The sequence below is a fragment of the Opisthorchis viverrini genome (genome assembly GCF_000715545.1).
Source record: "Opisthorchis viverrini unplaced genomic scaffold opera_v5_704, whole genome shotgun sequence".
Classification (NCBI taxonomy): Eukaryota; Metazoa; Platyhelminthes; class Trematoda; order Opisthorchiida; family Opisthorchiidae; genus Opisthorchis; species Opisthorchis viverrini.
The window spans coordinates 26,005-41,479 of record NW_008752376.1 but is presented as its reverse complement, the minus strand read 5'-3'; the positions used below and the strand labels follow the sequence as shown (position 1 = coordinate 41,479).

General features: G+C 38.7%; 1 protein-coding gene across 1 annotated transcript; it reads right to left on the bottom strand.

Moving 5' to 3' along the window:
- Window positions 1-5,220: 5,220 nt before the first annotated feature.
- On the bottom strand, window positions 5,221-15,167 carry T265_15663 (hypothetical protein; the record flags this gene model as incomplete). Its single annotated transcript, XM_009178897.1, has 2 exons — window positions 5,221-5,324; window positions 15,086-15,167. Coding segments are annotated over 2 exons (186 nt in total), but the record flags the coding sequence as incomplete, so codon positions are not given.
- Between the last annotated feature and the right edge of the window lie 308 nt (window positions 15,168-15,475).

Genomic DNA, 15,475 nt, shown 5'->3' with positions numbered 1-15,475 from the left:
TCATAAATGTTTGCTCGTTAAATAGGGAGTTCATTTCATTTGGCGTACCCGATTTTGCACAGACAGAATAAAGAAATGAAGTTTTTATTCGTCTCTTTCCCTAGAGTTTTGGGTAAATTTATTTCGGAATCCCAGAAAGCAGTTCGGTTTTGTGGACCATTTCAGTTGTCGTTCTTGTGCTTTTTACCTATTTACTGATGGTCTACGCACTTAGATATGTTGTTTTTCCTAAACACTCTTAATACAGCGTTGCCATGTAACTTGAGTCCCTTTTTCGCAATCCATTAATCAGACTAGACCCCACCAATTCAGTAGCGCTATTGTGGATAACCCCATTTTTACCGCAGTTACAGATTGTCTCCTGTCGATAAAGTGCAGCTGTCCAGCTCAACTTCGTTTGGAAATTATCTAAACACAAAACATTCTCTATTGAATGGGTAAATATCCACCATGGTTTTGCGTGGTAAGCAAAAGGTTCACCATTATGGGATTCTTAAGGTTTGGGATAACCAGCAGCGATTGAAACACAGGTCAGTTTACTGCAGAACGTTCACAGACATCGCATCCTAAGTGTAAACCCTCAAACCTTATCTCACAGATCTAGAAGAACATTATTTTCATTTAAAACAAAATAATTGAGCCTCACCGACCCCAAAATAAAACTTCTTGCAGCCGCATACTTAGTCATCTGACCTAGTACATCAGGTTTCCCATTTCACATACAGTTCTGTTCTTGGTAGATGTCGTTGGTACCACCCCCTTGTTTAGTAACAAATTCTCAAATTAACGATTAAGCGTTTGGTTGTATCCCCTAAAATCAAGGGTGGCTCACGAATCCGAACACAGGTACTCTGCTCAGAAATAGTAGATATACTTTCCTCCTAAAATCACTTCCTGATGTCTATTATGGAATTTCTACACTCTTATGTTTAATGTGAATTTGGATGGAATTTAGTATAAATGTTCTGCCCTACATTGAATATTCTGAGTACACGGTGCAGCTGCTTTAATGAACCTTGCTGTGTTACGAAATTGATTTGAAAATGAATCAGTCCACATGGAAAATGTATGAGTAAATTGTTCCAGGTAGCCAGTGCAATTCAACATCAATTATCATCTTATGCATAGTTGTGCGTCTTTCCCGCACTCACGGGTCTGCTGTAAGATCCTCGTGAGAATGAGGATAAATCCAACCATAAAACCTGGGATTATAGTCTAGTGATAACATCGGAATGTTTCCGAGAACATATTTTGAGTCGATGACACTGGGATTGCGATAATATTTTGCGCTGCATACCAAGAGATCCTTAGCACGTACTGTATGCAACGGAGTTTGTTTAGGGCGAACCCAGCCTAATTGAATATTTGCTAGACCTTTACTTTTCTACAGTGAACAACAGCCATATGATTAATTAAAGTGTGCCTCCGAAGGATGGAGAATTTACGCTACTCGCATTAATTAGCTCAGGGTCAGTCAGTATGTAACAATCATGTGTGGCCCATTAAGTTGTCTAAACTCCTACGCGGGTTTCGCACTTTCATCGCGAGATTTTGAGAAATGTCCTTGCCGAATGCGCCATGACATCCGAATTACTCTAACATGGGTCTGTTCGTTTGCAACGCAAAACCATGTCGAGATCTACGATTTATACGCGCAAAAATCACCTTTTTTCTCTGACTTACCACAAGAGAATTACAAATCCAATGGTCCCTGACTTGAAAGACCTAACTAGCTTAAGACTGCGCTGTTTCCTCATTTTATTTAACCGTGCACCATGGACGTTTTTATGGCATCTGACCCAGCGTCTTGTATAACGTAAAGTTTAGCAAACAAGTACAATAATAGAAGACACAAAGTTGTGTGACATTTAGAAAGAGCAGAATATACATAAGAGTTAATGAGTGCATGCCTTCTCCTAGTCGTTGATTATTTCCAAATATTTTTGAGATTGGAGGCAACTCCGAGGAGTGCCAATAATCTGCACCATGTTTTACCTTCCGTATCTCCAAGTATAACAGTGTGCAACCTATGGTTCGTCCAGTACAAATAATCTTCAGCGAACACGAGTGAAATAGGAATTTAGTCTTGCTACTCACAAATCAAAACAACTTGCTTGTCCGAAACAACTCCGCGAATAAACAAGCAGTGTAAGTTTTGCCGCAAGAACACTCAGTATGGTTCAACACCGCTAATTTGATGTTCTCAAAATGCTCTGTTTATCTTGTAAAGTGAAAACGGTCAAACAACAGCATTCAACCGCTTTCTGAATTTTTTCCATATCAGTATTCAAACCGCCAGGGAGAATGGCGATGTCCGCGTACGCAGTCGTATATTCTCCATAGAAGGCACACACGACATATTCATCGGTCTAGGTCGTTGAGACGTTTGCAGTAACAAGAATCTAACCTGACACTTGGGGTTACGGGCTTTCGTAGATTCATAATCGGATCGTTTGTAGTCAGTTGTTAATAAGAAACTTGTCACAGTAGAGTATTACTTTCTCGCTCGATGGAAGAATGACACTACCGGAATTGCAGCTAAATTTTGGGTGTTTCTGGCAGCACCGTACACAGAGCGTGACCAGATTAGTTGAAAATGTTTTGTCGATAATAAACGCTACCATGTGAAATAGACTGAAATTTTAATGTTTACTTGGGATTCTGGCTGGAATCGATGCCAAATCTGTAAATGCGCGACCCGATAGGATTCTAATATTGCTACGTCATGGGACAACCTGAGGAAAATTTAAAATACCCTCCTTTTGATGGTCTCTGCGTCAGCATGTTTTAGAGCAAATCAGTAGAACGTCGCAACTTCAAGCAACGTAGGGCGTTTTTACCCCACTTGAACTCGCATAACACGTAAACTAATCTGCCTTCAGCTCTCCAAAGAACGATGTGAAACAGTTCCTCCTGCAAACACAATGACTTTTTGTTTAGTGGGCCAATTTTGGTCGTGATGCTAAATACTGATGATGCTGGTAATTGTCAACCTGGTGGACGAGTAACTTGTTTAGTGTTTTGCTGCTTCAGATAGGTACGTTTTCCACAACAAACGATACAGAGCATGAAAGGCGAGATTCCTTTTGGCTTTTCCTTCTAGGATCAAATATAAGTAAATAACTGTATGTCTAGAATCAGGATGAATGTTCTGACCAGGGTGGAATTATGCACAGATAGCAACCAAGATCTAAGCTAATAAGTTTCTCACGTATTTGGATATTCAAGAAGATCGCTTGTTATAGACCGTCCGTCATTTGATCTCTAAAAAATACCGCTGGATTAATCTTAAGCGAAACTATGGATTCGATCTTTGCAGTCATTTTGTGAGCATCGGTAAGCAGGTATTTTGTATACGTTACTATCCTGGTAACTTTACGGGACGGACTTGTTACATCAATGAACCGGTTTTCGTAGGTTCTGTTTAACACTAATTCCAATATGCTTCTTTTCTTACTCGTGAAATTTAGGTAAAAAGAAATAAGTGTACGAATCCTGAAATGTTTTGTTTCATACTAAACTTGAGGGTATGAAAGCGTTTGATACGCTGCGAAAAGCAAGGGTACCAAATTACCAAACATAGTAAATTTAATCGTATGCTACTAAATATGATTGGAAGATTGGCTTGATACGACTGTTATTCGTATTATTGTCTTTGATAAGGCGTTTCGAGCGTTCAACCAAACAGCGCTAGTACATTGTGCACAAGGCAGCACAACTTATTATAATAAAACATCTCAGTATATGACAACTGACTTAAAAGCGAAAGGAAACTGGCTGACTGCATCTTGGGTAAAATATCTGAAGGTAAAGCGCAGATGCACATAATTTCCATGGTTGCCTCCCTACTAATTGAACTTCTTATTTGTTATCCATACACGTAACATTTGACCCTTATACCCAACCACCCCTGAAAATTTGCATGCCATCCAGTCCCAATATTAATGATAAACGCATGGGTCATTGTCAACCATGGTGTCAATTCATTACCATATAATGAGTGAGTGGCTAGACATTTTATTTGCAACGTTCGTAACCGCATTCTGTTCTGATTAGATGGCCTGAGTTGCATTTTTTGGCAAGTTTTCAAGCTGTTTTATCTGGGCCATCATCGCTGGGCTAAACGTGTTTTTGGCTTTAGAACGGAAAATGGTTTTAGCGTCCACCGGCTGCAATGTATGCTTCGATGCTGATTTTATGTTTAGTCTGACTACCTAAAATTTTGACCGGCTTTAGTTTCTACCCTAATGAATGAGGTTAGAATATGACCCGGGCCCTCTTAAAAAGACGCCCGTTACTTCTCCGATGTAGGTAAGCACAACCACAGATCGAAGAATAGATGCCTTAGAGTTTTCTGAGCTTACTCGTGAGTATTTTCGGGTTAATTATTCCACAATGTAATGCGCGACGTCTGCAAACTGCCACGTACCAAGGTCATTTATCATGGCGTTTTGAGTATCGTTGGTAGAGTGAATCGTTCGACCGTAAGTGGAAGTCTGCATACAAGGTGACTGATATAAATGTAAGATTTACTTGCAAGTCGAAAAGAAAAACCTAAATAATGGGCCGGATAGCCATCATCCTGTTCCTTTTGATGGGTAGGCTGCTCTTTATAGATCCACCTTTGCATATTTCATTTTTCGCCCAACTAAATATTCCTCTGTTGTCTTTTCAAATTAGGTCCAATTGCGCTGGTAAGAGCTAGCACCCTGTACGCAAAATGCAAAAGTACGTGCAAATTTGATCGTTTCGTTCGAGTGTCAAACCACAGAAACAGTTGCGCCCTGAAACCACTTTATTTTTGCACCCAGTAAAATGTCTGACCTATTGAACTGACTGCATTTATATTCAAATTTCCTCATGTGCTTTTTCGTTGGGTACCTACAACTCCTCTAGCCATCTAAGTTGCCGATATCTGCGGATAATTGTTACGTGCATCACATGTATACCCCAGAAGATACTGCAACTAGAAAAGTCAAACGCCCGTGTGCACTAAAAGCAACAGGCTTTTATGCTGATATTACAAACGTTGAAGTAACTAAAAATATATGTTACTGGAAAATATCTCCATGCCTACGTTTGTTAATTGTCCAGCCAAAAGCTCCACAAATGTTTCGTGCAAGATTGTAGATTGTTTGTATTGCAGTGCCCCTATATGCTGAATTACAAACGTTGAAGTAACTAAAAATATATGTTACTGGAAAATATCTCCATGCCTACGTTTGTTAATTGTCCAGCCAAAAGCTCCACAAATGTTTCGTGCAAGATTGTAGATTGTTTGTATTGCAGTGCCCCGGCCTGTACCGCTTCACCCTTGCTATAACCTAATTTAGAAGAGTGCGAGGATAATGCCGGTGATGTGGAGGAAGATGGTATGTTCAGATTTATTTGCTGAGTTTTAGAAATTCGATATTTTGTTGTTAGTCCACTTCTCCTTTAGTTATCTGCAAAAGCATCTCCAAAATGCTTTCGTACAACACACGACAAGCTGGATTAGGATGTTTTTCTGTATTATCTTATCCGCACCCGGTGAACGAAGCGAGTTAACGCAAAAGCTAGAGGGGTGCAATGAAACCAACAAAATGTTACGATTTTCACATTTATATTTTCTGCGTCGCTGCAGTCTGGTGGTCTTATCAGATGATGCCTAGGTATATTCAACAAATCTATCCAGAGTAGACTGGGCATTGTTACGTGAGCTACTGAAAGTGCACCGGATCCTTGTCATAACGCTTTAGCGTAAGCGCGACAGCTACTTGTCCGGTACATCTGATTGCAATGTTGAAAAATCAAAATCCGAGAGAAAGTCATTGAATAAATTGGGCAGACAAACGTCTGACGTGCAAAACGTTTGAAAATTGAGTCCATAGCCAGAAATATACACGCCTAAATATTCGATGTTTTGCCAGAAGATTGTTTTCCTAATTGATAATTAAATTTCAGAGTTTCCAGAGAAACTACCAGTAAATAAGGTGCACTGCATATAATGCACTCTTTACTATTTCGTTTTCGACAGCAATATTGTGCAATAAAAGATGTTAAGGCTTTCAGTAAATTCTCGGGCATCCTGCTATCACAGTACCAAGTAGTTATGATCAATAGATAGATATGTGCAATAGAGAGGTACTTGGATTTTTCGGTTTTCGTTCCATAAGTTGCACGAGAACTTCATTATTGGTTTTCAACAAAATCTTGTTCAAACTGGAGCAAAATGTCCCAACTTTACCACGCAGTGTAAAACGTGAACGATAAGTCTGCTTAAATATACGGTAGAACAGCTGTCCCATTTTGGCTAGAATCATAGTGTATACTGGTTTGCAGCAATATTGATCGAAGTGTTTAAAAAGGGCTTGGGTAAATGTGAAAAGTTATTTGGTTGGCTAGGAAGAATTATTAATAATAATTATTATTAATAATATATATATGCTTCCTACAGGGATATCAAGAGGGCTGTTGAATCTTTGCCTGGGTAAGCCTTGTCAAGATCGGATTGTTTCTTAAGTTTTAAATTAAATTTACACCTTGTACTTCAGCGGCTTTTTTCCTAATACACTTGAAAGTTAAATGTTTGCTTCAGTGTTTCCCGCTTTATATCGTGTTTTATATTGAAATTTATAGCACTAGGTGGTAAACAAAAGTACCAAAATGTTAGTAATTTTGTAGTGAAAAATTCCTTGTTCACATGTTGAACTGAAGAAACATAATCTGGATAATCAAACTGCTCGACATATCAATGTCTTTTTGCGGCTCCGTATAGATCTACCTCTGGAACTCCCAAAACCCAATTTAAACTATAAGAATGTTTTTCAATTGTTTCTAAGAGAGCTTCCCTCCAAATCATCCGAATAAAAAATTTATGAGATCTTAATTAGCATTACTTTAACAATATATTGATGTTAACTCCTATGCCAATCACAGGAAGGTGCACAAACGAAGATTACTTTGGCTGCAGAGGTAAGAAACATTGTTTTCATCCTAGAAAACCTGATAAATACACGCGCGAGCCTCTTTATACATGTGAATAATGTGGAAATGTGTTATTTTCCCAAATTTAAACAGCTCGTAACATATGTCAGGGTTTCAGTTGGCGAGAAACTCTCGGCGACTGATGACTATTATTATTTCAACTAGAAAAGCGTCAGCTAATTTGATTACACAAAGAGAAAAAGTTAAATAACAAAAGTAATCTCAAACAACCGATGCATACGAATCCTAGCCTGTTATCTTTCTACATTGGCATGAATCGTTTCACTAGAAACTAAAATAGTGAATCTTTTACACTTCGACAGCCGGCTCGAATATGACACCCGTCAAAAGTTATTTGCTCAACAGACGAAATTCGTTGAAATGATTGCATGTCCGTAATTAGTTTCTCAAATTAATTAGCGGCGTTTTTTCGCCAATTTTCCTATGGGGCTCAGGCAGGGTAAAGATGCGCATCTCATTAGCAGTAATTAAATATTCCAGAAGTGATGTGCACGAAATCCACTGGCATTGTGGTAAGCTGACTGGCTGACCGAAATTTTTCCCCAAAAAACATTCCAGATACCATCGTTATGTCAGCTACAACTTTTTCGTAGCTCCAAAATATACCTGGCGCAGATCTATTGCGTCACGCGAGAAAGACTCACGACTGGGAACATTCTTCTCTAATACAAACAGGTGTTTTTTCAAACAACACAACAACCGATCATTTGTGGCCTGAAAAAAATAAGCCAACTAATGCAAACTCACTATAAGGCACAAATTAAAAAGCTTGTGGCAATTTACCGCTCACCAAGCACTTTAATGCCTCATACCAACGCTCTCGGAAGATGGGAGGCACGCTAAATTCAAAGACCAAATAGGGTGAATATTTCACTACATTAAAGTGCGATTGCGACAAAACAAATGAGTACTTTAATGGGCGCTCAGCTGTTATCGTTCCACTTTTGACCAAGCGTCATCAAATATTAGTCCGGTGACCAACATCATGAATTTTCTGACGTGCACCAAAGTTAAAAAATAAATTAAACACCACAAAGCCGCTTTCAAATTTGACGTCGCCCATAGCGTCATGCCGAAGGACATTTGATTCAAAACGTGAGTCATACTTACAATATTTTACTCGGACATTCCAACATTACTTTATGAGTGAACGTAGTTTCTCCATTTTTGTTTTCATATTATCTGTGTATAACAAGGGCTTTGGTAAAAACAGTATCCAAACTGACTAAAACAGGTAAAATTAAAAAGGTGCAAAGCGCGTCTAGGCAGCTTTTTTTGTCACTCTAGAAAAAAATAGGAGTGCATGGTCCACAATTTGAAGGTTGAGTTTTTAAGCTTGATAATCACCGCGACAGACCATAAGATTGACAAGAAAAACATCACCCACTGTTCAGCATGTTCCCGCAAAAATTACTATCGATCTAAAGTTCTCCGCTAATGGTTTCAGAGATAAACAGGTGCTTCAGAAAATCTGGCCTTTCATAAGAGACGAATGCCTCAACCTAGTTATTTTCCTCACATACTCCAAGTTTTGAAACTTTGTTCTAGGTAATTTTTCGGATGTCAAAATTAGAGCAGAAGAGTGCTTGTCTAATTGTGTTAATCAATGAAACAAACACAATAGTTCAAGTAAAGCATCTACAAAAAAAACAATGCTAGGTGTCTCAGTAAAAGTCATTTTATTCACTCTGTATGTAATCTTTGCAATTATCGCAGATTTTTACATGCGTTCATACCCTGACCTATAGCACTACTTTGTGTATATTCGGGAAGATTCATTAGTGAATGTGACATTCAATGCGCATGAATGCGAGATAGGTGAGGGCAACTGAAATGGAAGCCGCATTCTGTCTAGCACATCCGGTAATGGGCACCAAAGAAAACGCTCTGATAGGTTGTATGAACAGGACTAGAGCAACGTTTCTGTTAAGCACACTGATTGTTCAAGGAAAGTGTTAAGCCTAATCTCCCAAGATCTCTTGAGCGCACATTGCATTCCGGCATATTTCTGCTCTGAAACCTGGAATAATGCAAAAACGCTTCCTCTGTTTTCCAAAAACTTGGCAAAATAACTCTTGGTAACAGCTAAAAATAAATGTTGGATCGCGGTTTTTGCTCGGTTAACGGTACCAGACTTCCTTTCTGCTCCCAAATGATTCTGAAATGCAACAGTGCCACCTCTCAGAGAAATAACAGATTTGTCCTTTGTCAGCGTAAAGTATTCTTTTTATTAATCTACACTTATCAACTCGCAAGCGGCAGAACGGAAGCCCTGTTTCAGTGAGTTCGATACACCTAAAAAGAGTTGCTTTTTGTAACATACGGGTATCACGTTATGTTTCGACAATGCGTTACTCAATTTTTGTCAGGTGCCTTGCCTTCGATTACACACATGAACCCTGACCCGGGTTGAATGTGATTGACGAATTCTGGAAATTTATTTGTTGGTTTCCGCACAAATTGGGCTGAGATAACGTTCGATATCGAATCGGGGGACTTGTAAAGCAATATTTTTTAATACACATCTCTCATTTTCGCAGGGTAAATAATTTTAAAATAAGCCGGGCGGGGTATTTTGTTATTCCATTAACTGGAAAGTAGTATCAGTCAGGGGCTAGAAGTTATTTAACGACGCAAGTTGCAATAATGTTGGATGAATTATCAAATAATATAAGCAGAAAATAACATCAGCAGACAGCGTATAAAAATACTGAAGCAATTGCGAGAACCTTGTATGCTTGTTAATTGGCAAGCACAAAGCACATACCGAAGAAAAGAGAAAGGGAGTTCTAAATTTAACTGCTACAGAAGTTTAAAAAAGTAGACCAAACGTCACAAACACAGGTTTTTGACTTCAGTTCAATATGCATAACAAAATGATGCGTAAATTCCTAATTTTAGATAGACAGTTTAAGGGGTTTCCTCGCAGATAAATTGCCTGTGCTATTTACATACAGTTATGGACAGCACTTTCAAAAAGTATTTGTTTCGACCGTTCTGTAAAAACCTGGCCTATCGTACAAATGAAAGCCGCGAATTCACCACATAAGACTGTAAAGATGGAACGATTTTAGTGTACGACATTGAAGAACAGAAGTCCACCGGCTAACTTATGTGGAATGTTGCACCAGACTCGATGATTTTCAAGCGCATTACTTTGTCAGCTAAGTGTAAACTCCGGCCGAGAAACTATGTGGACAGCACTCAAGTGGCCTCGCGTTTTTCATATATGTGGTCAAAATGTCGTTTTAAATATAAACGTAGGTCTACTTCTGTGAATAAGTATAAGCATATAAAAAATTGTTCGATATATTCTATGAACCTTTACCGCTTTCCCCAAAGCGGAAGATAACAGAAAGAAGACCGCTCTCCCGAATGCTTAGTTTGAAACACCCATGTGTAATAAACAAGAATAAAAGATTTGTCTTTTCGAGGCATATTGGTTGGGAACACATATCATATCCAAAGTAATTGAAGCAAACGAAAATGAGTTGTTGTGAAGAAAAATATTTTTGGCTTTTATTAGACGATTGAAGAATATAACGTAAATTAAAGTTTGTTCTGCTTCTATGTTTGGGACGTGACAAAGGTTATTCAGTCAATTGGACTGGATTATGTCACCCAGGAGCAGCATATATCAAGTGTGTTTCAATGAAAAACTATTTTATTCTAAAGTTTATGTAGTTTCTTACAAGTTGCATTATCCGCAGTGGTTTCGGCTCACAGCAGTGTGGTTGTGAAGGAATGTTGGATTGTATCCAGATACCAAAATTTTGCTAAACGTTAGCCAAATTATCCGTACCGTACTCAATGATGTGCCGACCAGTCTTACCGGTGAAATAATCCTGTTGATGCTTATTATTTAAAAAATGTTGCGAAAAATTTTAATGATTGCTCAAAAACTGGCTGACCTTATTCAGCTTTATTTTTTTTTAAAGGACGGTGTAAATCAATTGCAAGGAAACGCTGTCAAGGTCAGATTTTCACGTAGTTCTTCTTACGTATGGTGCACTACGTCCGCTCTAAATTCACCCCATTGGTCTTGTCGTTGTAGTTAGATATCACGTTAACAAATGACATAACTTAAGTTGAAACCGGTGTTTTGAATTTTCCGTGTGCGAAAATTTTCGCACCCGTAATCAAAACATTATGAGCTTGGTCAAAGGAATGAGCGGTCAGTTTGCATGCATACAATACATTGATCTTTGTTTAAACGCAAAATGTGAGACCCGGAATTCCGGTTATCCGGCCGTATTAAAAACATACATTTTTGGCACATATTGGATTATGCTGCCAAATAGCCTAGTGCTATTTTCACTATGCACAATGTATTAGATGCAAAATTATAGGTGACATCACGAGAAATTTGTTTTCCTATTTTACGGTAATGTGAAAGGTTTTTCCAAGTGAAAAAATATTTTGGTCTCCGTTTTACGGTTTAGTGCGTGCTTGAATTTAAACAAACCGGATCTACAGTTTCTCGAACAACATCAATTTATCGGGTCGCGCAGCTTATACAGAATTTAATTTCTACAGAAACTTCACAGCTCTACTCCCAAAAGTGTGCATATTTAGATAAAAACCATCAACCTGCTTGTGAGAGGAATGCAGGTTGCGTGGCTGCCTTTGTTCGTGAACTCTCTAGAAAATTGTGATATTTTCATGCAGCCAATTTTCATTGGCCTGTGTGTTTTCTGTTGTGGGAAACCAGCTTGGTCAACTTTGCACAGCACTTGCGTCTATGTAACAGTGTCGTATAATGAGACGTTCGACATTTTGCCCATTTATTACTGTGATTCTCTCCGCAATTTCTTACTACAGAAGATTGCAGATATGGTGGTCCCCTTTGTCTAGGTTAGCCGCTTTGTATACTTGATAAAGAATGCCTGAACAGAAGATTCAGATATGGTGGTCCCCTTTGTCTAGGTTAGCCGCTTTGTATACTTGATAAAGAATGCCTGAATATTTGTGTGAGTGATCATGATGCTTTTAACTTTATGCGTTTCTAATGACTGTTGTAGGAATAAAACCCACGCGCAATTGTGGCAGAGATTAGTGGATTCTGCACTCTAGTACAAAATATCAATGTTGCCATCAGCGAAGGCGTGAGGTTTTATCCTTTTTGAACAAAGGCATCAAGAAATCCACATGAGTGTTCATATAGCCGGTGCTAAAGGAATAATTAAATTTCCTTTAGACAACACTTGAGATTGTATCACACTTCATGAGAAGCAAGCAGCAAACAAAACCCTCTCTTTTATTGCAACATTAGGTATCACACCCTATGCTTTGTACTCATAACATGAACTAGAATTTCATAATGAGAGCCGGTTATAAAGTTGCTCTTGTGAATGTCAAGAGGAGAGGATAAATATACAAACAAGGCAGGAACGAGCTATTGCTCTTCCAATAACTAGTCGTCAGACTTTTTCACCATAAGTGGAATTTAAATTTAAGATTATCCACAATCATTCTTAACATCCTGGAGCTGTCTAAAATGACAGCGTGGTTCATATGCACGTCACAAGGCCAAATCAGTTCATATTAATGAAATGCTTCGGTGCTTGTCTTCTGCCGTAGATGGATGCGTCACCCTATACGGTAACCAACATTTGGACGTTGGAGTCCGCAACCTGTAATTTTGTTTGGATTTTGCTATGATATTACACTACCCAGAATATGACACTACACTGAGTAAACACAAAACCGAATGCGTAGAAGACACTGAAGGACAATTGGACGCATCCCATATCACAAAGCGTTTACATTCTCGACTACAGTGACAAGCAGAGTCGTATTAAAGCGTCCCTAAAAGTGTATTTCAACAAAACTCTCAATCTTGCAAGTGTTTTATATACCACTAGTAAGATTTCGTTTAGCAGCGAAAAAAATTCAGAACTGAATAATTTTCACTGATTTGGTTATTTTATTTTTGTTTGTACTAATCCATATTAAATTGTCTCTGCCAACAGGTTATGGATAATCACTTCCGTCCAACCGGTTAGGGAAAATCTTTCGACGTTGCTATAATATCCATTTACAAGCGAGCAAAAAGTTTTCGGAATTGAATTACATTTTACCATAGCGATGTTCTTTAACAGCCTTAAACCCTGGCCTGCTAAAATTCAGCCTGTTCAAAAAAACAAAATCAGTCCGGGAGCAGAGGTGTGGATGAATTTACTTGTACTTATGAGAACATGAAAAAAATTTGTCTGAAAGCAAAATAGCATCCATTTACAGCAATACAGTTGGTGCACAAAGTAATATGTCACACTCAGAATGCACAGAAGTAAAGATACCAGCTAACCTACCAACAATAAAAATCAAAAAACTCTGAATACACAAGATTAGTAAGATCTGTGATGTAAGACTCTGAATAGCTTTATGTGAGAATTAAGTTTCGGACGTATATTGTAATAACCAGGCGAACTAGAAATCCAGAAAATTCAGAGCAGCGCAACAAGTAGCATCTATGTATTCAAATTGGCGTATATGTACAGTACATGGAGTATTAAAACAAGAGAACAATGAATAGAGCAATGAACAGAGTATCAGTCATGTTCATCACACTTTATCTAATTATTGAATAAGCCAAGTTTATGATTAGAAGGTGTCTACTTACAGCAAAGATAACATATCTCTGGCAAACAGTGGTAAAACCATAAAAACGCGTTTTGGTTTTCTTCTACGCAATACGCCACTGCAGTCAGTAAAGCAAGATTACTTACTCGAATGGTGGCACCGATTATTTTAAGAGTGAAAATCGAGGCGTTGTTACTGAAAATTTGATTACGCTGCGGAAACATCGTATGAAAAAAATTAAACTTTAACCACAACAAGGACAAGCTGATCAACGTATCTTACAACAGTGTAGCTCCAAATCACATGAAAGCTGCGGTCAAGGCTATCCGTGAGATATCATCGTTCCTCAGGAACACTATACCATAGGACGTACCTCACGGGCTGAAGCGAGTTGCACGACGTATCAACTCTTTTACTAAGTACAACTTTAAGATTCTTCCGATGCCTAACAAAAGATTTATCGGCACGTCCTGCTTTGAACAATATATTAATACAGCTTTGGATATTTCATAAAATGTTCTTCAATTAAACGTTGGAAATTTCTCAGTTGGTGTTCCTTGCATGGAATAAACTTTGAGTCAGCGAAAAACCAATGGACTTCGTGCATCACTCCACATTCAATGTTGTGTGTGCTATTGAGGAGACTAGCTTCCATTTGGTGTGCCTGTCATCTAATGTGTTCCAAAAGGATTGAGTCGCCCTTGGACGCTCTGGATTTGGTTGCTAGTGTCTCAAAAATTATATTCCAACGGTTGAACGTCTGATGTTGGCTCCGAGCAAAGTGTTGTGTTTGCGCCGTCAATAACAATGATACAAGGCTTCTGTCAATGTGGCAATTTATTCCGGTTTTAAAATAGATAAACCAGTATTCCGTCAACCAGGGTGAAACCGTTTGCCGGACCTGGATACAATCGCTTCAGCAATTAGTTAACGAAGTCAACTTGCACCGGGTTATCTCAGAAGAGGCCATAGTGGCAACACCATTCCATCTTGCGTGGATAAGCTGGTAGTATCTCCAGGCCCACTGTTGTATTTCAAGCAGACCAAATATTACCGTTCTGTCACCCGTAATTCATAGCACAGCAACAAAATTATCACAACGCGATACCTATAGGCGTACACCGAAAGTGATATTTTATTAATTTTCCGACTTACAGGCCAGTCTAAAAATCACCGGTGATGGGCGAAGCCTTCATGCCTTTGGATTGGTCACAGGTGCGCAAACGCATCGTGGTGCAACACAACATGATGGCCCTCTCGGCAGGGCGCACACGACTACCACATAAAGGTTTAAGCCCTGATGTTGGAAAAACATTTGCAAGGTTGTGGGCCATCTAGAATTACGGTGATCCTCTATAGAATTTTCAAATTACACGCCGGGCCTCAATACCTGAGTATTCGAATGCTTTGACCCAGCAAATATGATACGGTATGTTGCTCCAGCTGACACTTAAAACGTTGTATAATTGATGTGATTCTAACAAAACACTCATCATCAACCATTATCAAAATATACCCGTGGAGAATTCCACACGTTTGTGAATCAGAGTTGGACAATTAACCGTTTGAGGGATGCGCGGCTGCCTTGGAGGAAACATTTTGTTGTAATGTACACTACAAGAAAGCTGTAAACCACGACTAATTCGATTGAGTGCCAACACAAACTTGCAAATGTAAAGAAAGACATTAGAATCTGGATAACTTCACGGATTCCAAAATAATCACAGGTCCCTTCTCCGAAAATAATCTGGGTAAATGGGTATAACGCAACAAAAATAATAACAACAAAATGTAGCTCTTAGAATGTCAAAACCTTCCATGAATCCACCAAATTAATTCAACTCTAATAAGTTGTAGATCATAAGGGGTCACTCGCTGACCGCAAGCGAAGATTATTTCTAACTGT